This window comes from Excalfactoria chinensis, chromosome 3 (assembly GCF_039878825.1).
Source record: "Excalfactoria chinensis isolate bCotChi1 chromosome 3, bCotChi1.hap2, whole genome shotgun sequence".
Classification (NCBI taxonomy): Eukaryota; Metazoa; Chordata; class Aves; order Galliformes; family Phasianidae; genus Excalfactoria; species Excalfactoria chinensis.
In genome coordinates, this window is record NC_092827.1 from 21,405,426 (window position 1) to 21,427,136 (window position 21,711).

General features: G+C 43.9%; 2 protein-coding genes across 4 annotated transcripts in view; both read right to left on the reverse strand.

Moving 5' to 3' along the window:
- The window catches only part of LOC140249535 (glutathione S-transferase 3), a 147,067-nt gene that overhangs the window by 92,271 nt on the left and 33,085 nt on the right, over positions 1-21,711 (reverse strand). The gene's annotated exons all lie outside the window — the stretch shown is intronic.
- ELOVL5 (ELOVL fatty acid elongase 5) overlaps positions 1-21,711 on the reverse strand; it is a 36,469-nt gene that overhangs the window by 13,675 nt on the left and 1,083 nt on the right. For all 3 annotated transcript variants that reach the window (XM_072332001.1, XM_072332004.1, XM_072332002.1), the window contains exons 2-3: positions 2,243-2,308; positions 84-271 (exon numbers count right to left, since the gene is read on the reverse strand). In XM_072332001.1, the coding sequence (XP_072188102.1) occupies positions 84-271; positions 2,243-2,300 (246 nt within the window). In that variant the 5' untranslated portion in view covers positions 2,301-2,308. The remainder of the gene's footprint in view (positions 1-83; positions 272-2,242; positions 2,309-21,711) is intronic.

Genomic DNA, 21,711 nt, shown 5'->3' on the forward strand with positions numbered 1-21,711 from the left:
AGGAGGACCATCTTCATAGATCATTCTCAGCATAATGAAAACAGATGCTGCAAAATAACCCCAACCCAAATCATTTCTCCTACCTCATAAAACATATACAGAGAAAGCAGTGTGAGTCCAAGGTTGTAGACCACTAGAATACCCCTGCATGAGAATGGTTGTTTGTTCCGCATGTACTTTGGTCCTAGCCATACGATTAGTAAGTACAAGACTGAGAAGATAAAGGTAGGTGTGTAGTTTTCCAGAAGAAGCCATCCTTTTACTCTGGGATCTGAAACAAACAAACAAAATTACGAACACTTAGACTTTTGAATGGGGAAGAACTCAATGCATCCAGAAAAATCTCTGCTCAAGAACAATTCTAGCATCAGAATGACCAGAGAAAGGTGAAAAAAGAACAGCAAATCTTTTTATCGTGGGCTATGTTACTAATTACAAACAACTTCAGAAGCAAGATTTTAGTTACATGGTTGTTACAGAAAACATAATATATAAACATGATATTTCTAACCTATTATCTAATTATTATTAGTGAAATAAATACTAACAGCTGCTCAGAAGCTTCATCCATCCTGAATGCCAAAGATGAGCTCATCTATAAAGTGAAGCTTCATCAGTGCTCAGGGACATGATTTCACAAAGGTCTGTTAGAGTTCGGGTAGTATGGTTAGATTGCTGCTTGATTTGATGGCCTTTAAGGTCTTTTCCAACCTGAGCTATTCTATGATCCCATGATTCTATCATCATCTCTTGTTCTCTCAAATCAACCTTTCCCAACAGCAGAACTTTAATTCCTTCATAGAGCCAGCAAAGCTAGTAGTGAAGTGGACAATCAGGTTCTCAGCAGACGGTTCTGATAGTTTTTTGTAGTCTGCATTGTATGAATACTAGCCTAATTAGATTAACAAATGTGCTACTTATGATACTTAAATTTGGTAGTCCTTGTGTACACAGCGAAACACAAAACAATCAGTCGTGTTTGACTAACCAGATCAGCGGGAAAAATATTGAAAAAGCACATCAACTCCTCAGAAAAAGCACATCAGCTGCTCAGAATGAGCACTTCAGAGAGATGTTTGAGACATGCGGGTCATACTTTTTTCAACCATCACTGCTATGGTCCCTACTCAGTAACAGCATGATATTTAACTACCTTCACCTAAGCCCCGTCTGTAGGATAGAAGCCATACTTGCCAAACCATAAACCAGCAATGTCTTCTTTGTAAAGGAGTCAAATGTGGAAGCTGAATGTAAGAAATAAGGTCTTAAGATGGTTGGAAAATGGCTAAAAAAGCCTGGGAATTGTTTGGATTTTACTGCCTTCATTTTCAAAACACGGCAAATATAGGCTACGTGCAAGCATGGACAGTATGTCATGTCACAACGTCCTGACTAATCTGAACAGGTTTAGCATGAAAATGAGCACAACCAGGGCACCAAGCAACTCAAAAGCATGCAGAAAGCAATCTCTGAAGGATCAGAGGCCTGTTCCACAGCAGAGCAGGAACTCCCTGATGGACCTCGTCCTGCGAGGCAACAGCAGGAGCTTCACTTGGACAGAGAAAGAGAGTAGGCAGCAGGAGGAAGTACGCTACTAGAACAGGAAAAAAAAGCACTGAGCATCATCACATGCGTTAACTATGCACACCGGTTACGGGATCACACAAAGTCTGGATGAAAGCCCTCACACAAGGACACTGTCTTCTCTGGTGTTAATGCCTCTCCCTTCATACTGAGCAGGATTTCTGCTCTCCACTTGCGTACTTTTCCCCAGTGAAGAACCCACCAAAACTACTGTCCCTTTAAAAAGAAATTTCAATGGAAGTGAAGTAAGCAGCTCCAATTATGAGGGTAGGAGCATTTTTATTCCATTAAATGCAAATTCCAACAAGATGATTATTATTTTTTTCCCCAATACAACCTATTATTAACTTCTAAGACAAAACCTGTGAAGACCTGAGTGAGATATGTAGGACACTGAGGCTAACACTGGCATGTAACTGCTAGTAAAGAGAACAGCATCTCTGATTGCTGTAGCTGAAAAATGAGTAGCTTTTCAGGTAGAAGAGAACATGCACTGAGAGATTCTTAATTTCTTAGAGAATCACATGTTATGTTGCCCTGTAGATACTAAGAAAACAGATCACTTTTTGAAGTCAGGTTGCTATCAGTGTTCTTTCTTATGCTCCAGTGTGTGTTCTTTTCAATCAGTTATACTATTTTATCTTCTGAAAAAGCCTACCTCTGGGTCCAAGCCAAACATCCAGGTAGCTATTGATTGTTTTATCCAGACGTTCCATTCTACAATCTGGTGAAATGGAAGAATGAAGAGAAAGTTATTTTTTATTGCACAGAAACAGTTTAATTATCTGAATACCAACTGCTCGGGTTAACAAAAAAATACTAATATACAAAAATCGTAGACAGATACCGGACAACTATTAGCACGTATCAAGAACAGAAAACATATTCTAGTGTCAGAGAGCCACAGCTGTAAAGCCGTGCATTTAATCACGGATACAGAAGCACAGAGGTTTAAAACAGTAAGTTCAGATTAACCCAAAGTTCTTTCTAGTTCAGTATTTTAAGAGTATAAATATAGGATGATAATTTGCAAGATCGCCCTACAAAGAGGAGGGCTGGACCTTGAAAAAAACAGTGACATTGGAATTCCCAAATAAATACTATGAAGCCATTTTAACACAAAACTCCACAGTCGGCAACACTAGCTGGGGAGGAGACAGCAAAGGAAAAATGTGAAAACTGGCTCTCTATCACTTTGTGAATAGGTGACTGACTACAGCTGTGATTAACAGCCCACACAACTAACAGAAGAACAACTATGGAATAACAGAGTGTTGCACAGGCAAGGAAGGGAAAACACTGCGATTCACAGCATGAAAATCTTCATTTCCACATCTTCCTTACTCGCAAACTATGACGAAGTAACACCCATCAGACAGAGAAGGGACCCATAAAGATCTGCAGTACAGCTCCTGGCTCCACACAGGAACACCTAAAATTCAAACACCCCTCCCCTGGCACAGCTCCATGCCGTTCCCTCGGGCCCTGTCGCTGTCACACAGAGCAGAGCTCAGCGCTGCCCCTCCGCTCCCTGTGAGGAGCTGCAGCCGCCATCAGGCCTCCCCTCAGCTCCTCTGCTCTGAGCACACCGAGGGATCTCAGTGCTTCTCACACCTCTTGCCCTGCAGACTCTCCTCCATCTCTGTAGCCCTCCCGGGGCCACTCATGAAATTCTTATGACTCTCTTTTTGCTTTAAATATATATACACACACACACACAATTTCCTCTTCTCTATGCAGAATTCCTTCCTATTTCTTCAAATTATAACACCCGTACAGAGCTGTCATTAAAATAATTTTGCCCTTTTTCAGCAGGATAATTTTCACTTCTTGATGTTTCTCTTCCCCTTAAGTACTCACATTAACAGCAATTTTCAGTCACATGGAAATAATGCTAGAGACCCATAGGAAGTCCACATGCAGTGAAAACTGAACCTATTATGCAAGTTTTCAAGCTTGTATACAGCTAACAACAAAGAAGTTCATCTTGTTTGGTTTTGGGTCTTCTTGCCTTTACCTGTTAGAACACTGCCTTTAAGATATTCCTGATTTACACAAGTTAAATAAATATTGGGTCAGCTGGCACTGATGCCTCAATTGCCCCTGGGGGCACTGGAACAGTGAACCGGATACCAAGGAGATGTGGTGTGGAGGGTCCCATGTGCATCCCCAAGCAGAGCTGCTTGCAGGACAGGCAGGGCCTCCGTTTCATTTCAGCTTCTACTTCCCATGACCCCAGGAGAATTAAGTGGACAAAAATGTATTTACATCACTTGTTGTCCTGTATAATCCCACATCCTTTCCACCACATCGTAACCTTGAGGCTCCGGTGATCCTAGAGGATTTCTGGCTGCGCCCCAAGCCCATCTTTACCCGCTGCATTTTCAGTGCACACAAAGCCATTTCTGACGTTTTGAACTGCACAAAGACACAGAAACTTCCCTGAAATTTGGTCACCAAAAAACAAACTAACAAACAAAACAACAATCAAAAAACAAGAACTTGATTAAAGTAACAGGGAAAGTCCAAAGTCTTTCGTAGTCCAGATTCATACCTGTTTTATTTCCCCATTCAGAATTTTGAAGAAGTCTGGTTCAAACAAGTATCCACTTCACAAGAACACACAAGTTTTAGATTGCTTCATAGCACCAATTACGACACAATTTATGAGACCTAGTGGCATGCTGGTATCCTAAGAGCACTGGCATCTAACTGAGAAGGCTACACTATCAGAAGCATGAACATCAGGAAGACTTTTAGAAATAAGTAACTGATTTCCAAGGAAAAGTAAGAAAATTATGCAGAGCAAGCCGCTTCTTTTAATCTGTTAGCTATTAAATATCCCCAGGGGAAAAGTGCCCACTCTGCAGCTGATTATTTATTTTGTTGTCTGAAACCCTCACTTAGTTCATCAGTTGCTCCTTTGATCCAATACCAATATAGTTACTCATTCATCTGATAAACCATAACCCGCTTCTAACTTCAGCTTCCCGCTTTGAAGGGGAATACCTGAGATGGCAGAGTTTGATTCAAAACCAAGGATTTGTTACACAAACTGAGCTCAATTCATAACTATTTGTTTGTTTGTTTGTTTTGCTGGACATTGAAAGAAAATTCAGATATGAAAACAACTTGGAAAGTGGAAACAAATCACACCAAGCTATATGTAGCAAAGAAGAAAGGAAACTCCATCTTCAATCCTCTCATAAAGCTGTAAGAACTCATTCCCAAAAGGAGGCTTTCTGCAGAGGTCTCACCTAAGAGGGTTGCTGCCTCAGGTGGCTTTTGTTCCACAGTTATTATGCAGCATGTTATAAATGCACGGTGCAGGAAGAACTACACCTGGTGTCAATTGCCAGAATTTGCAGAACAAAAAGAAATTGTTTCAAAACGAACTCATTTGTATAATACAAAAACAGAGTGAAACAATCTGCTTTTGTTCCAGAGGGGGGTCATGTGAAAATGCATCAAGTCTGCTGCCAATAACTGCACAACATTAAACGCTGCTTCAACTGCAGCAACTACAAGGGTTCTTTTTTAATTAGAATAGTTTCCCAATTCAGAGGAATATCAACTTCCAGAAAAATTAAACCAGTTGCCACTTGAAACACGGTGAGCAGCAGGTTTGCTAATACTGCAAATAAATCCTGTAGTGAATCCGCAAGTCAGTAGCTCACCATATACATGAACAGATAACTACAGTGCTTCTTTACCTAGGAGTCAAATACCACAGCAAGTAACCACCGGTACCTGAAGTCAGAAAGACAATCACCCAATTATGTCAGCCTCTGCTTTCTAAAACAGGTACTTTTATTATATGTACATAATTTTCTCTATCTTGCCGTTCTACACTGGACGGGAAATGAACCATCCTCTCTGCTACCACAGTGGGACCCCAGTAGGGGGCAGGCCAATAGGGGCAGTAGGACCCCAGAACACCAGGACAGGCTGGATCAGAATCTAGGAGTGCTCAGGCTGATGACCTACAACAGGTTTTACTCCTTAAGATCCAAATATTTAATCTAGGAAAACAAGGATCTGGTGTTTTAAGCAAAGATAAAAAATAAAAAGAACTGATTTTTACAGATGCTGGGGAGTCTTCCATGTAGGCACATGGAGGATTCCTTAGAATTTATGGGTGCTCCCATTAAAGGACAGAAACCAGACCTCCAGTACACTCTGAAAAATGCATTGTATTTTAATTGCTCTCTCAGTACACAGAAAAGTCATGGGACTGCTCCCTAATAAGCCTCAACAAGGTCAAGAATGGTCTTCATAAATGAAGAAAGGATCCATCCTCATCACTTTATCAATTACATTCAGCAGAATGAAAACAGCTCTTACTTTCTCTCTATCATTTTTAGGATGGTAAGTGAGCATAGTTTGGAAATTCATCAAAAAAGCCATTAAGGCTTCTAGCAAAAAGGTCTGTGATGTGCCCAGATCCATTTCTGCTACTGTTACTGTGAAATTCTTTACAAGCACTAAGATATGCAAATGCCAGATATGAAACTGCCAGATGTCTGACCAGAACTCAGAACTCAGGCATCTACCCACTCACAGGTGACCAATATATTAAACGCCTTAGTTCAAAGCATTGCCGAGCTATTACCAGCACTGGATAGAAGCCATTGGCACACATGAAGGCCAGGAGATAACATTCTGTGTTACGCTACAAAAGTCCATCAGAAGCCAAAACTGCTAACAAGCTGGGAGAGATGAAAGGACGAAGGTCTCATCAGATGGTGAAGAAACTCAGATCCAATGAAAACATGAACATCTCTCCACTCCCAGAAGAAAGAAAGAAAAAAAGAAACATGTACACTGCTAATTTGTTCATACTAGGAAGAGACAAGCCATCATTCCAGGTTGTCATTTCAAAGTACCCAATGTCTGTTTCCTTGGCTTATATTCAACCTCTTCTATGACCTGCATGCTATAAACAGAGATAGGGTATTGCTAGGCTGTAAAGTACCCACTACAGACTGTATGTTACAAGAACACTTTGTAAAGCAATAAGAAACACAGACAACCATTGATTTCTGAAAATGAGATGAAGTTTAAAGTTGGCAGGCAAGGGGCTGCGGCCTTGGCTGCTGCAGCTACTTGCAGAGCATCAGCTGTCCTGGCTGAGGCATTAGGCAGTAACAGGCCCAGGATGAGCACAGTGAAGTAGAGGTTCTACGGGGAAGGTTTGGACAGACATAACACAAATACTTGTTTTTTTTTCTTTTCCAGAGCTTGGTTGTTTTGACCCTTATCTCTTGCGGTCTGCTGTTCTATCATACAGAAGAGAGAAAATTCACTGACTGGGTGGCAGAGAGCATCAACATATCCAGGTTATTCAGATCATACAGCTCAAGAGAAGTCTACATTTTTCAGTTGTAACCAGAGTAGAGAAGAACACAAAGCTTCTATCCTAGGAGGACAGAAGATATTAACAGAAAGCACAGAGTAGAGATGACTGGAACGAAGCCTTCGCCTTCTTCTAGTAGCAAGTACAATATCAAAGGAGGAACAAACAAATCGAGAGATCACATTCTGACTCTTCATATTTTTAAAGCTATGAGGCAACTCCAGGCAACTCTGATTTTCCTCAAACCGTTCCCAGGCCCTTTTAATTACTGACCTTCCAAGTCGGCAACACAAACATAACAAAGGCTGTAGTTTCATGTTGCTTAAAGCAGATCAAACCCTATCATAAAAATATCAGTGTTTTTTTTTTTCCTAAAAGTCCTCTGGAATTATTTAAATAGGGCTTTTGGACATTACAGAACGTTTCGTACGTTTTGTCTATTTCAAGCACTTCACACACACACTCATTACAGTGCAGGTGGAAAACCTGAATGCTACTGAGATGATCAGCTCGGGCACAAGTGATCCTTGGCAGCTGAAAGCACAGGCCAAAGGCTACACTCAGATGTGTTTTTTCTCAGGGTGTTTTATTAAGGTATCAGTGTTTTTCATACAGCAGTGGGAACATGCCCTTCTAATGAACATCATGATAAAGAGCTGCTAAATACTGAAGTGCTTTACTAGCTTATTCTTAGGAGAAATTCTTCTCGTAGGCTTCAACAGAAAACACATTTTGGAGGTTTTATGCCAAAAGTTGATTTGAGAATTCTTGGTCACTTTTTCTTGATGTTTTTTCTTTATTTTCTAGGTCCAAATTTCAGTTTCCAGTTCCAAGGACCAGACACTGCAACCTGAAGGCTTGTGCCCTTTTGTCAGCAAGCCGAACAGCAGCAAGCATTTGGGGCTGAATGCTCAATACATTAGGAGCCCGCTCCCTTTAAGCAAAGGCTTCAGCTTCTATCCTGCTCCTCCAGAACTCCCTGAAATAACAGATCCCATTTATCAAATCTAAGTGCCTCAAGTTGAGCTCAAAAAAAAAAATCCTAAAATAGACATATAAATAATTGCTCTGAGTGCAAAGCATAGTCAGGCCCGGCTGCTCTGCAATCTTGGAAATCAGCCACTTTCTCAGTTCTTAAATTAGGACTTCAAAGCCTAATTTTAGGCACTTGATTTTGAAAATCTTGAGTAATGTTTTCTAGTTGATGTTTCCCAGTCCTCATCACTGCGGAGGTGGCTCTTCTTTCCTTTCCTCCCAAACCAGCCCTCATCCAAACATAATCATCACTCTGCCCTTTGCAAGTGCTCATCTGCTTGATAATGCAAAGACAGGATCAATAACCCAAACTAGCAACTTTTACTGCCCATTTCTCTCCCTTTTCGAACACCCTTGTAGGCCTTAAGCATGCTGCCTGTTAGTACTGACGTGAAGTTTAGAGTAACTCATAGTCATTTGATCTGAGAGCACATTTGTTTTATGGGAAGCCATATGAAGTGAGAGTGCTGCGGATTTTGCTTTTTTCTTTTTAATATAAAATGCAATAAACTATTTTTAAACTTCAGTTTGCAACCGTATCTCTAGCAAAGCATTGCAGATTTTCGGCCCACCTTGCACCAGTGGTAAATCATCCTGTCTGCTGCTGACTCACCAGGACTCACCGTGCTGAGCTTTCATGCTCTCCATCAGCACAAACGTAAGGAAGCTTAGAAATAAATGATTTGTACAAAACTCAGGGAAGTGTGAAAAAGCCACAGGACAAAGGGAGAAGCTAGGCTCAAACTGCTTAACCTCAATGGTACTTCAAAAAATGTGAAAATGAAGGGGTAAGGGAGAGCTTTGCCCTGATAATTAGGGGGATGATTTCATGCCATTCCTTTTTCCTGCCATTCCTGCCATGCCTTGCCAAATCCTTTGGCAGCGACTGCCTTTAAAATGAAGCACAACTGTGGTAACTGAAGTGTTTAACAGGATAGAAACAAATATACGAAAGAGTACCGCAACATGGAATAGTTAATTGTCCTCCATACCCCACACCTCATTATATCTAATCATCATCAAATAAATGAGGTAAGACAAATCATAGATCCCTGATTTAAATCACGTTCTCAGCAGATCGCAACTAGCTTGATTTAGGTTGAATTAAGATCTGAATGTCCTAAGATTAGGACGTTCACATGCATTTCATCCCCTTGCAGCCAGCGGTTGGTGCTACACCACAGGGTAACTTCAGCCTTAGGAAGGGCATTGAGGATGACAGCCAAGAGAGAAGAACAAGCTGGAAGCAACCATTCCCATTGCATTCCAATTGCTGAGAACAGGTGAAATAGGGGTGTACCATTCTTTCTCGAGCCCAGAAGGATGCATCCAGCTAGAAATAATAGTAATAAATGCTGCAAAGTACCAATTAGCAGCAGAGAATCCAGTATCCTTTGGTGCTACGGTAAAAAGCTTTTTGCAGCAGTATGCATTTTCCAGGAATCAAGCATTCAATGCAGTATCCTTTGCCTGGCTGCTGCTCACGTTATCCAGAAAGCACAGAACCGCTCATCGCAGCTGCCAGCTTGTAACGGGGTGTTGGAGTCATAGTGTGCATGTTGCAAAAGTGTTTACAGAAATAAAACGAGGAAGAAGGAAAGGCAAAGCACGCAGGGTTATTCAGCTGCTTTGCTTGGAACAGCACACAGCTTCAAAATGGGCAGGGACACAGAACAACCAACCACCTCTTGGTCATTAAGAAGCTGATGTTTTAAAAATGGAAATAAAGCAGAAGAGTGGATAAATCTGGATCAAACTAGGATGGATGGAAACGGAGAACATATACATCTATATCAGGCACAATAGTTACAGGCTGACTATTTTGGAAGTAATGCTGAGGCACAGCATTTCCTATACAGCTTTGCTCCAAACCCCTCCTCCCCACACAGCATCCACGTATTTGGTAAACAGCTGCCTTTTTAATGTGAAGCTCTCTTTTCATTTTTCCCCAAAAGCTTATCTGGTATTGCAGCTGAGAAAATACTGCTAGCTGAGTTTGGTTTGTTGCAAGCCAGCAACAAACAGCCTGGGAAGCTAAGGAGATGTGACAGAAAGGAGGAGCCAGGAGATAAAAGTGCCAAGGGCCACAGCTTTTATTTCCCATCATTCAAGTGCTACCTGTAGCAAGGACTGCAAAACTCTATCAATAAAGCAGCTCCTCTCATCTCAGACTGTACTCGTCCTTGGGTCAACTTCTTACATCTGCATGAGAAAATAAAGGTCTGGTCCCTGGAGCCTATTTTCATGAGCCATCTTGGTCATGAGGCTGGCACCCCGACACACACAAACACTGAGCTGTACCAGCAATACACTGTGAAGTTATTTTCTAGTAGCAGAGTTGCTGAGACCACAGCCAAAAAAGTCCAGTATGAGAGATTTTACTACAGGCATGAAACACTGCGCTAAGCAAAGAGCGCTGAGCACAGCTAACAGGATTAGAGATAGATTACCTAGGGCCCAGGGGGTGAGTAGATGCAGGGATCACCCAAAAGCCAAGAAATTAGAGGAAGATCATGAACAAGAGGGTGAGAGTCACAAAGATAAAGTTACACCATGCGATACCGATGAGTACAGGGATAACACAGCGCACAAAACCAAAATCAGAAAGCCCTGTTAAGCCATGTAGCTACAGTCCGTGTTCAGATGGGTAAGTGATAGCTTTTGGAGGAACACTCGTGCCTGGGAAACCAGAAAAATACAACCTCCACAAGTCAACTTTAGGCAAGTTACTGCACGTTATTTATTCATGTGCTTGCTGTTATTTCCAGTAAGCATAGTGGAGAAGTGAAGTGCCCCAGCAGGATGTAATGCACAGAAAAATGCATGCAGTCCACTGCATTCATTGCAGGCCTCAAAAACAAAATAAAAATAAAATAAAATAAAATAAAATAAAATAAAATAAAATAAAATAAAATAAAATAAAATAAAATAAAATATAAAATAAAATAAAATAAAATAAGCAGTTTTCTACACTTTTACCTAAAGACACAGGAAGCCCAGCTCACAGCCTGCTGTGCTGCCATCTCTTCACAGAGACAGCCACATTACCAGAAGTCCAACTTGAAACTTATGCATCTGCCTGGAAGGCATGAGCTAATGCTGCATGGCTGCAGTACTTGGTACCGTCAGTGTTGCTCACTGCATGCAGTTGTGCTATCAAAAAGGCAGGTCTGAACAGCTTTGAACAGAAGAAGGGACTGAAGCAGATCTCAGAATGGTGTGCAAAGTAACAAGGAGAAGAGAGGAGTAAGCTTTGTTGAGATGCAACTTCTAGGCCATGACATTATGCTGCTCAGAACAAAACCCTGCAGCTGCCAAACCCCGGGTTATCTGTGAATGCCTTCCTGGTGTGGTCGATGCATTCAAGAATCTTTTTGTTTCCTTGATGCAATGACCGACTTTCACAAAACAGACTTGTTTCTATCTGTCTCGCCTTCAAAATGGTGTAATCGCAGAGCTCACGGTTCGGAAAAGCAACTGCCCTTGAAGCATTCTGAACTCACTCTTTTCCACAGGATAAAGGAGATAAAACACTTCTGTGGAAAACCAGATGGATTTTTTTCCTGCCCAGGACTGACAAGCAGTGTCAGAAGCGAAGATGACATGGAACAGCAGCAGAGGAAGGGGACACACAAGATTTCTCACAGATGCTTCGTTCCCATCTCTCCCACTCCTTTCCCTTCCTGTATAACATGGGCACCTGGCAGCGTTCCATTCACAGACTTGCCCAAAAAGCCAACAGGCAGCCAGGTGGTGGCATTCCTTCTGCAGAGGCCAAGAGCTGAAAAGCCTGGGGGATCCCAAAGGACTTTGGGGCTGTACCTGTGTGAGACTCTGCACTGGCTGTGCCCCCAGAGTGCTGTGCTAAGTCAGTGAGGTGCATGTGATGTGGGGCACCAGGTCAGCAACCCAACAAGGGCAGCTGGAACGCAGGCCTGACTCTGGGATAAACTAGAAAAGAAAGCATTTCTGTGTATAGACATCTTGGTTTTCTAAATACCAGTGCATTGGGATGTAAGCACTGCAGCTCCTTATTGCTTACTTTTGGGCAAGGAAGACCAGCTGAGAAGATAGCAGTGGTAAGGCTCGGTGAGATCACATCACTGCCTCCTTCTGTGAACTTCAGGAAGATTACTCGAGCAATAAAAAGCATTTTCCACACTCCTGGCAGCTGCCAGGCCATTTTCCACAAGTTCACAACATAAAAAATCTAGGCACCTGCAGAAATCCCACAGGCACAGAACGAGCTCGAGCCCAGCTCCTCAACAGAGTGGGCTCATGACAACTGGCATAATTGGAAAGTCACTGAAGAGCACCTAAAAGCAGCCAGGGGCTGCGCTACAGATGGAAAGGAGTTATCTGCAAGATGCTAGGTTCCTGGCTAGAAGCTGCATATGGAGGATAACAAAAGTAAAAAGGACCTAGAGAAGAAACAGAGGACACAAAGGCTGTGGAGTTGTCCAGGTTATGGAGTTTTTAAAATGTGAACAATTGCAGAAACAGTTACTGGAGGAAAAGAAGAAAAGGGAAAACTTGGAAGAAAGGGTTGAGATGATGCTTGCACAGGTTTCCTCCCACCCAACACTGCACATTTCATAGGACACTAAGAGTATCCCCTGAAGACTGGGATGGGGATATCTGGGGTGATCCCGATGACAGCAAGCCAGAGGAAAATGATCCTTTGTTTCCCATAAATCTTCCTGAATATGAAGCCAGACCTGCTGTTCAAACAAAAAGAACAGGGGTCCTTGGGGTATTACTCTGCAACATGATACAAAAACCATGCCTCAGGATCCATTGCAATTAATAAATTTGCAACTCCCCAGAGGCCTTGTCTGACCCTGTTCTCCAAACGACCTCACCATTAGGAACCTTATCAGGTCGTGCAAGTTTTGTTAAAGCACTACCTTATAGCAGTAAAACACTGCTGCTTCGCTTTTACAGATGGAGTGTATAATCCCATCTGCAACACAAGCCAAGGTGTTGGCTTGTCACGCTTTCAAAAGCTTTAGAGCAAGGGCAGGGTCAGTACTGTAATTCAGCATGGTGTATCTGTTCCAAAGACAGGGACAAAATACCCGTACTCATCAAGGTGATGAGTTTACTCCCTCCGCCCTACAGCCATCCCTTTCCCTATCAGGCAGTACCAGACAGGCTCCTTCTGCCTCACAGCTTACCTGCTCAAGGAAGCACAGAAATGCAAGGGACACCCCTGCCTCTGCCCTGCTCAGGAGCAAAAAAGCAAAGGAAGTTTAGCATAGCCCCCCAAAACAACCCAGTGGGGAGTTCTGGCAAGAAACCAAGGCTGCAGCAAAAAAGGAAGGTAAAGGAAGTACAGACAAGGAAAAAGATACCTCTGTTTTTAAGGCAGAGTTATAAAACAGTATTCGAGTATGGCCAAAATATGTTGTACACACCACATCTTACATATTGGAAGTGTTCTGGTGGAAAGCACGAGGAAAAATGTGGTATATAAAGTCACAGAAGGTCATACAGCTAATGTATGCTAATGTCATACATAGCTTCCTTATAAAGATAGCATAAATGTAAACACCACAGTATGAACTGACAGATTATTGCACTGTAAAAAGCAGCAATAAAAGAGGGCCGAGATGTTCACAATACAAAAGAAGACAGACTTTAAGATGCCTTAGTATCTGTCCTGCAAAATGCAGAACCAAAGATGGATGCAATCCAAAGCAGCTGTGAGAGCAGGACGGAAGGTGGAGGAGGAGAGAACCAACCACCAAGACACTGCACCAAGGACAGGGACCAAGGATGGGCTTCTTCATGACCTTTGTTCAGTCAGAAAGAACATGCCAACAGAAACGGTGGAGAGAAATAGAAAATGGTAAAAATAAAAAGCTAAAAAACATGGGGCACCAGGTGAATCCGACCAAAAACAATCTGTCTGAAGCTGAGGATGGTGGAAGACAGAGGAGAAACTCATCAGAATATCTTAATGCTCAGTATTAAAGCACAGTATGCTGTAAGAAACAATCATTAAGTCCTCAGTAGCGGTTTGAGACAAGCCTTGAGTATAGGAGCGCAAGAAGAAACGTCAGTGATTTTGATTTTCTGGTAAGTTTAACTCAATACCCAGATCTAATAATTCATAGTATCACAGTATCATAGTATCGTGCGAGTTGGAAGGGACCTTAGAGATCATCGAGTCCAACTCCCGGGATTCGAGCCTTCTGTGTAGCAGAGTGGCACTTCTACCACTTGCACCACAGGGGGGATTTGAACCCGGGCCTCCGGTGTTGCAAGCGGCACTTCTACCACCATGCACCGTGCGTCAATTCATTACATAGGAAAAACACATGGCTAGATAATTAGAAAGTGATCTTTATATGAAAAAATAAAGCTTAGTCCTTTCTGCTTACAGCAAAGTGAAAAGCTAACTTACAGTGTATTCTATAAGCACTAATCTTTTGCCAAGAGTGAAAGATGGGGAGGAATTTAGTTTTGTTTCATTAGCCATTGTCGTAGAACTCCTCTTACTCTATGGAAATGAGCTCTTTAGCCAGCACAGTAGAACTCTGTGCACATGAATGGTAACATATAACAAGCTGCCCAGAAAGCAAAACAAGACCTTCACCTGTTTCCAGAAAGGCTGTGGATGCCCCCTCCCTGCAAGCACTCAAGGCCAGGCTGGATGGGGCTTTGAGTAACCTGGTCTAGAGGGAGGTGTCTCTGCCTATAGCAGGGGGGTTGGAACCAGATGATCTTAAAGGCCCCTTCCAACCCAAACCATTCTATGATTCCATTATTCTATTTCATATATGTTTTGTACAGACTGGGTAGAAAACTGGTGACAGCACGAGGGGAAACGGCCTCAAGTTGAGTCAGGGTGAGTTTAGGTTGGATATCAGGAAACACTTCTTTACAGAAGGGGTTGTGAAGCACTGCAATAGGCTCCCCAGGGAAGTGGTTGAGTCACCGTCCCAGGATGTGTTTAAGAGCTGTTTGGATGTGGTGCTCATGGACATGATTTAGCAGAGGGTTGTTAGGCTAGTATGGTTAGGTTGTGGTTGGACTCAATGATCTTTAAGGTCTTTTCCAACCTGAACGATTCTATGATTCTAACCCAGAATGCTTGACCCCCAGCCTCTAATCACAACCGTGGCTCTACTTTTAATTCACATAGAAAACAATTCTTTTGTCTGAAATACCTCCTCCACGGACCCATTTTTAAAATATCTAAACACAGTCCCAGTGATTGGATGCTGTTGTTCCACAATGTTTTATCACCATGGCATATGAGTCCCCCACACAGGTGTGCCGCATCTAAACCAACAGCAGAAAGGGACTCTCCACGAGGTAGACCTGTCATTGCAGATGGGGGAAGCGCAGTGTTCAAGCCCACAGCCTCACTCATGTCCTTCACCTGCCAACCCCAGCCAGCACTCCTCCAACAGCTCGGCACAGAGCCCAGCTCCACTCACCCGTTCTGCAGAACGACCCCGTAGAAGAGCTGCTGATTCAGCTTCCAAAGGGCAATGCTGGGAAATGGGCAGAGAGAAATGGAAACGGGAGAAGAGTAAAAATGAAAGGGGAAGAAGGGTAGAAAGGCCCTTAACATTACTGATGACCTACCACATGCACACATGTGGCAACTCACTCACAGCCCTAATGCCGTACGTAGGTTATAGCCACCTCCTCCAAAGACAACCAAGAGCACTAAAGCACACACTGCTCCGAGGTGATCATTTTCCACACACTCTAAAGTTGGCTCAATGCTGGTGACAGCCCCGTGTTCTCACCTACTGTGTCCTTCAGGACTCAAAGCTCCACTTTAAGTTTCTTAAGTACCTGTTTTAGCACACGGAACCAGCCCACACAAACACCCAGAGAACAGGCCTGTGCTAAGTGCAACTGATACCCAGCCCTGCACATCATTTGAGCCTGATGTGCCTGATGTAGAACCAAGGAGCATTTAGCCCGCACAACTCAAAGTTCGTGATAGCTCTGCAGTTACTCAACTGGAGCTTATATTTGAATACATTACCTAAATGAGCTCTATACTGTACCCAGAAGCAACGAGTCAATTAGGTGGGGGACCTGAAAAAATGATACAAAACCTCTGAAAAGAACATTAGTGATCCCTTCCTGCACCATAATGCAACCACTTAGCAGTGATGATAGAGCGAGAAATCAATACGGAAGATAAAAAAGTATCAAAGTATGTTATTTTCGTTCTGCAAGGCGTCCTCAGGCTTGCAGTTTGTCTTTGCTTGCTTCAGTGGCAGATGATGATTGCTCTGAAAGGGCAGAAGAACAGGTAACAAAGTCAGGGGTTTCAGAAGCCTACCAATGAGAAGCAAGGGCTGAGCCGTGCCTCAAGGACCCCTGGACATTTCAGGATTACTTGAGAACCTGGTAATGGCTGCAAAACCAGGAGACAGAGCTGGAGTCATGTAAACCCTCATGGTAAGGGGCACAACACATCAAGCGGCTCTAAGAATGGCTTATGTCTATGCAAAACCTTTACCTATAAGCAGCTGTTGTATTAACAGCACCACAGTCTACACTGAAACGTGGCACCCTTTCTGGGACCACTTGTATTTCTTTTTTCCTCTCTATTTTTAACAGAACAATAAGGCTTCTGAAATGCATCAGTCCTTACTGACTCACCCGGTGCCTTCTGTCTCTATCATCCAACAATGAGTTTGCCACTCCTTACACTGCTGGAGCTCCCCATGTGTGTGTCCTACAGCAACCACACTGCTTTTGCAGGTGATAGGGATGCCTGCTCAGAATTTCAATATAAACACCTATGACCCTGAAATCCACACAGCATCACAGCGTATCCATACAAATGCAACTTTAAGATTCTATATATTTTACTGACTCTATGTTTTTTTATTCAGAGGGCAGCGAGGCACTGGCACAGCTGCCCAGAGAATCTGTGGATGCCCCATTACTGGAGGTGTTCAAGGCCTGTTTAGATGGGGCCCTGGGCAGCCTGAGCTGGTGGGGGCTGCCCTGCCTATTGCAAGGGAGGTAGAACTGGATGGGCTTTAAGATCCCTCCCAAGCCTGTGATTCTACGATTCTAGGATATGATACATAGCTTGCAGCTGTGTCCTTCAAAGCCAAATCCAGCTTCATGTCATTCTGTCCGCAGTTGCCCTACAGCTCCCACAGGAGGCCTAGCTCCAACGCATGACCGTACGACCAAGCTGAGCATAAGTGCATTTAGGCAAGGAGAAGAGCCACACACAATAACTGGCATACAAGCTACACTTCAGCACACAGAAGGGTTTCTCCAATTTCTTGTTTTAAAGGGCAGGGTTAAACGCTGTAGAATGTCACCCTGCTAACTGGTGAATGGTTTAATTATTGTTGCTTAAGTCAAAGGTTCTCCTTACTGTTTGTCTGGGAGATGATCAGCACTTCTAAAAGCCAGCTGGGAACAAGAAGTCATCCTTCAGGAGAAGGTTAAGAGAAGCTTTTTGATTGAATTTCATGCATAGAAACAGCACTCCTGAGGAGGAGGACGCAGGACCGACTCAAGACCACAGCCCTGTGCTGGGATAAGCCCACTAACAGCTAATAAAGTAGTGGCAAACATATGAGATTTCCTTTGCGCATTTCTGAGAGCTTCAAACCCTGGTTTGCCCCATCCACATACAAACACCACAGTTTTAGTTTATTTTGAAGCCTGGTAGCAGGTGGTGCTTGCTGGGATTGCCTCAGACTTCCAATGGGCTGGCACAAGCCTCTTGGTGCTGGGGTTCCTGCAAGCGTACAGCAGCTGAGGGAGGGAGGCATGTTCCATAGCTGGCCACATCCAGGGGCTCCTCAGCCAGCACGGACACAGCACACAGACTGCCTCAATCCTAAATGCTCCCCTGCGTGTCTGTACCAGTATTAAAAACATCACAAAAAAAGCATTGGGAAATAAGGCACCTGCAAATTTGCATGTTTATGAACTAAGCAGTTCTACACGTGGCCTAAAGCCATAGGATATTATGATGTGTTTTCTAATCGAACGAGCTTAAACACCATATTGTGCAATTTAAAGCCTGTTAGTTTTGGTCTCTTACTGGTAACATCCCTAAAATCATGACACCAACAGAAACATGTATCAGCACACAGCCTCCCCAATTACTAGTATGTTATTTGAACTCAAGCCTATGGCATTTCTTTTACAGCAGAGAGCCTCAGTTCGCAGAGGGGAAGGAAGCAGTTATCCTCCAGTCAATGCAAATACAGCTGGCAAGAAGAATAACAGTTTTGTCAAGGTCACGAGAGGGAGAGAGGAGCACTTGGAAGAGGCAGCAGGACAAGGACAGTTGCTCTGTGTAAATGACAGTGTAAATCCACAGATCCCATTAGGAAGGAGTCACCGAAGCAGAACTTACGTAGCTCATAATGCTTTAACACAGGCATGCAAAACATCCAGCTGCACTGGGATGCTCGGATCCTACCCTAGTTTACAACAGCGAGTTCAGCATGAGTAGCATGATTCATTTGTTCTTGGAGAAGTGACAGCTCCACTGAGCAACACACATCTGTAGAGTGGTGCACCTGGTAAGGGAATTCACTGAGCTGCCATCGTGCTTCCTCAGCGCTTGGTGCTTTGTGCTTTGCGTGAGTCAACCATCTCAGCGAGGAAATGAAATAGTTCTTCAGCATGTTGGCTGCACTGGGAGAGCATTCACAGGTCACATACTTCGGGCAAGTTTGTTCTTGTGCTCTTATTTACCCTGCACGATAACGCATCCCAAACACCAAAATACAAACAGAGAAACCACGGCAGTACATTTTGGGAAATAAAATCAGTTTCAGTAGAGTCACTGCATAGAGTCCACTGCAACTGTGAGAGGTACGTCGACAGCAAGATTCGAGGCAGCATTTGTCTGATTTGGTCGTTTATTTGCAAACAAAGAAAAGCAATTGAACTGGAAGCAAGATTTCAAGCAGCCTAAGTGCTACACAGTTCCGTACTCATTCGCTTGATTTGCCTGGGTGTGGGCAAACGTATGCAATCTCTAAGGGAAAAAACTGTTTCTGATGCATAAATCCTTTGAAGTGCAGGAACCTGTGTGCTGTTAATGCAGTTAGGAATCACAAAACAAATTAGAGACTACACTGTACGAGACAATACAGCTAGAGATTACAAGGATTGCTGTCAGCTTTGTGAAGTGTTTTGAAGTCTGAGTGGCACGCAGTAAGCATCCATTTCTGAAGTCTATTATCCAGCTTTCAGAAGCATATGTTATGTCCTGGAAGGATATAATTTGGTACACTGTAAAGGCAGGAGACTGCTAGAGCTGAGGCCAACAGCCTCAAAAGGACCCGCATCTATCAGGCCAATTCCAGATAAAGCAATGATTAAGAAGACAAAATGAGCAAGTTAACTGGTTGCTCAGGGAATCTTACAGCAAAAAGCACCAGAATAAAGAGGTGTCAACCTATACAAAGAGCTGGCAAATCTCAAGCAGAATTCAGGACCTTTGAAAAGGAAACAGTCTGTGAAACATCTCAGGATTGCACAGCATCTGCAGAAGTTTTCCCTGCTCAGTGCAGGCTGGATAGGACCTGGGCAGCCTGATTAGTGAGTGGCAACCCTGCCCATGGCAGGTGGGTTGGAAAGGGACTGTCTTCAAGGTCCCTTCTGACCCACACCATCTATGATTCTATGCGCTTCTGCTCCTCAGCAGTGAAAACAGAGGCTTTTCAGGTTTGAGGGAGCCTCTCCAGTCCTGCCCACTGACAACTCTGCATAAGACAAGAGCTGCTTGGCTTATTGCCTCAGAGGCAGGTAGCTCTGGCTACGCAGCAAGCTGACAGCATGGTGACAGCTGGAATGCCTCCCAGCCGCTCCGGAGACTCACTCCTTCCAGTAGTGCTGAGACCAGTAGAAAACAGGTAGGAGACAGCAAGGACGGGAATTGTTTTGGCCTTGCAAATCACTCTTGTATTTAAGCGCCGCCATATTGCTGTACCCTGGTGGATATTTTGAGCTCTATAGCCATAGAAGTGTTTCATGTTGCAACATTTGTGGCCCAAAAATGAGGAAGGTAAAGGCATGAGGCATTTAACCAGTTACCAGCAGAACAGCACTTACTAAGAACATGCTCAGGGACAGCTCAGCGCCAGGCTTTCCACATGTGACCACCTAAAGAGGAACATCACAGCAGTTTGGAAACCTACAACGGTCAGATCTGTGCCCCCCAAAAAAATCAGAACCTTCAAAAGCCTTTCCAAAAAGCTGCACAAGAACAAGCAGCTGTAATTGAAGTTCCTGTACAGGAGCCTGCCAAACACACAGCGTTATTTCCAATGGACAGATAGATCTTTCTGTTGTTGTTCTGCTAATGGTATTTTCTCCAAGTGAATGCCTCTTACAATCAACATAAAATGAAGGTCAGCGCGGAAAGAACAGATAAGATGAGAGAATTCAAAATATTTAATTTCAGCTCTGACTGTTCTGAGGGCAAGGAATGCAGTGAGGAATTCTTGCTGAGAAACGGAAAGACAACAACTTATTGAAATACTGCACTGTGTACACCTAAAGGTCGGTCAAGCTGCATGCACATCAGCCAAATACCCCTAATGATGCTCTATTATGTTACAGATACACACGAGTTTCATTCTAAGATACTTAACTGCTGATGCAGAAAGGAAACTACACTACAACAAGTGGAATTGCTTTTTAAATGAGTACATCCACAGTGGGACAAACAGAACAACTCGTCCCGAACTTGCAAGACAAAGCTCCATGACACATTAACTTCATGTCTGCTCTCTGATTGCTTTTGAGTGCTGAAATACTGGGTGCTTAGAATCACAGAAGGCTGAAAAGACCTCTAGGAACATGCAGTCCAACCATCAACTCATCACCGCTGTACCCCACTAAAAACCATGTCCCTAAAACCATGCCCCTTAGCTTAGCTCACTTTCGATTTCCTTTGCTCATGATGAACAAAAAGAAAACACACAAAGAAACCCCAAAGTGCTTCCAGCATGTGCTACTTGCATAGTTCATACCCCGCAGGAAATCCAGCACAAGGTCCCCAATTCTGGCACGTTTTACGGTGTCCTGGACCCATGAGCCTTGTTGGCTGGCATCTTTGATTTGGAAAAGCCACTTCTACCCTTGGTGCAGTGTTCTCTTTGACGCGTGCAGAAAGCTGGCAGGGATTTCCAGCACGCCAAGCCCGGCCATCTACAGGCATGCAAGTTTCAAGAGAAACACTTCAACCGCGCCTGCCAGCACAGACACCCCAGGCAGCAAAATGGTCCCGTTCTGGAACACGCTCTGGTTACCTGCATACTACAGCCCAGATACGTGCATGCTTTAAAAGAAGCTCCAGCCTTCCTTCCTGAATAGTGGGCACAATGCGGCGTGCTGCGGGCTTACGGCCCCGATGCTGTTTGTGCTGCTGCTCCTGGCAGCACCCAGCACGAGCCGTCAACCTTTCCAACAAAGCCTCAGGCAAAGGAACGAGGCAGGCTTAGGCTGGAATACCTACGTTAGATCACCAAACCCTTCCGTGCTATTCATGACTTGGCATTAAAAACAAACAACCCCCTTCCTCCTCCGCCCGCAACCCGCACCCTCGCTATATCCCGGCGGCACAGCCCTCCGTCCCGGGGCCACTGGCAGGCCGGGCTCTGCCTTACCCTGGGAGCGGACTCGAGCGAAGGGCCGTGCCCCGCCGAGCAGCCCCAGCTGCCCCTCGCTATAGCTGGCTCCAGCTGCAGGGCGTGCGTCGTTTGCAC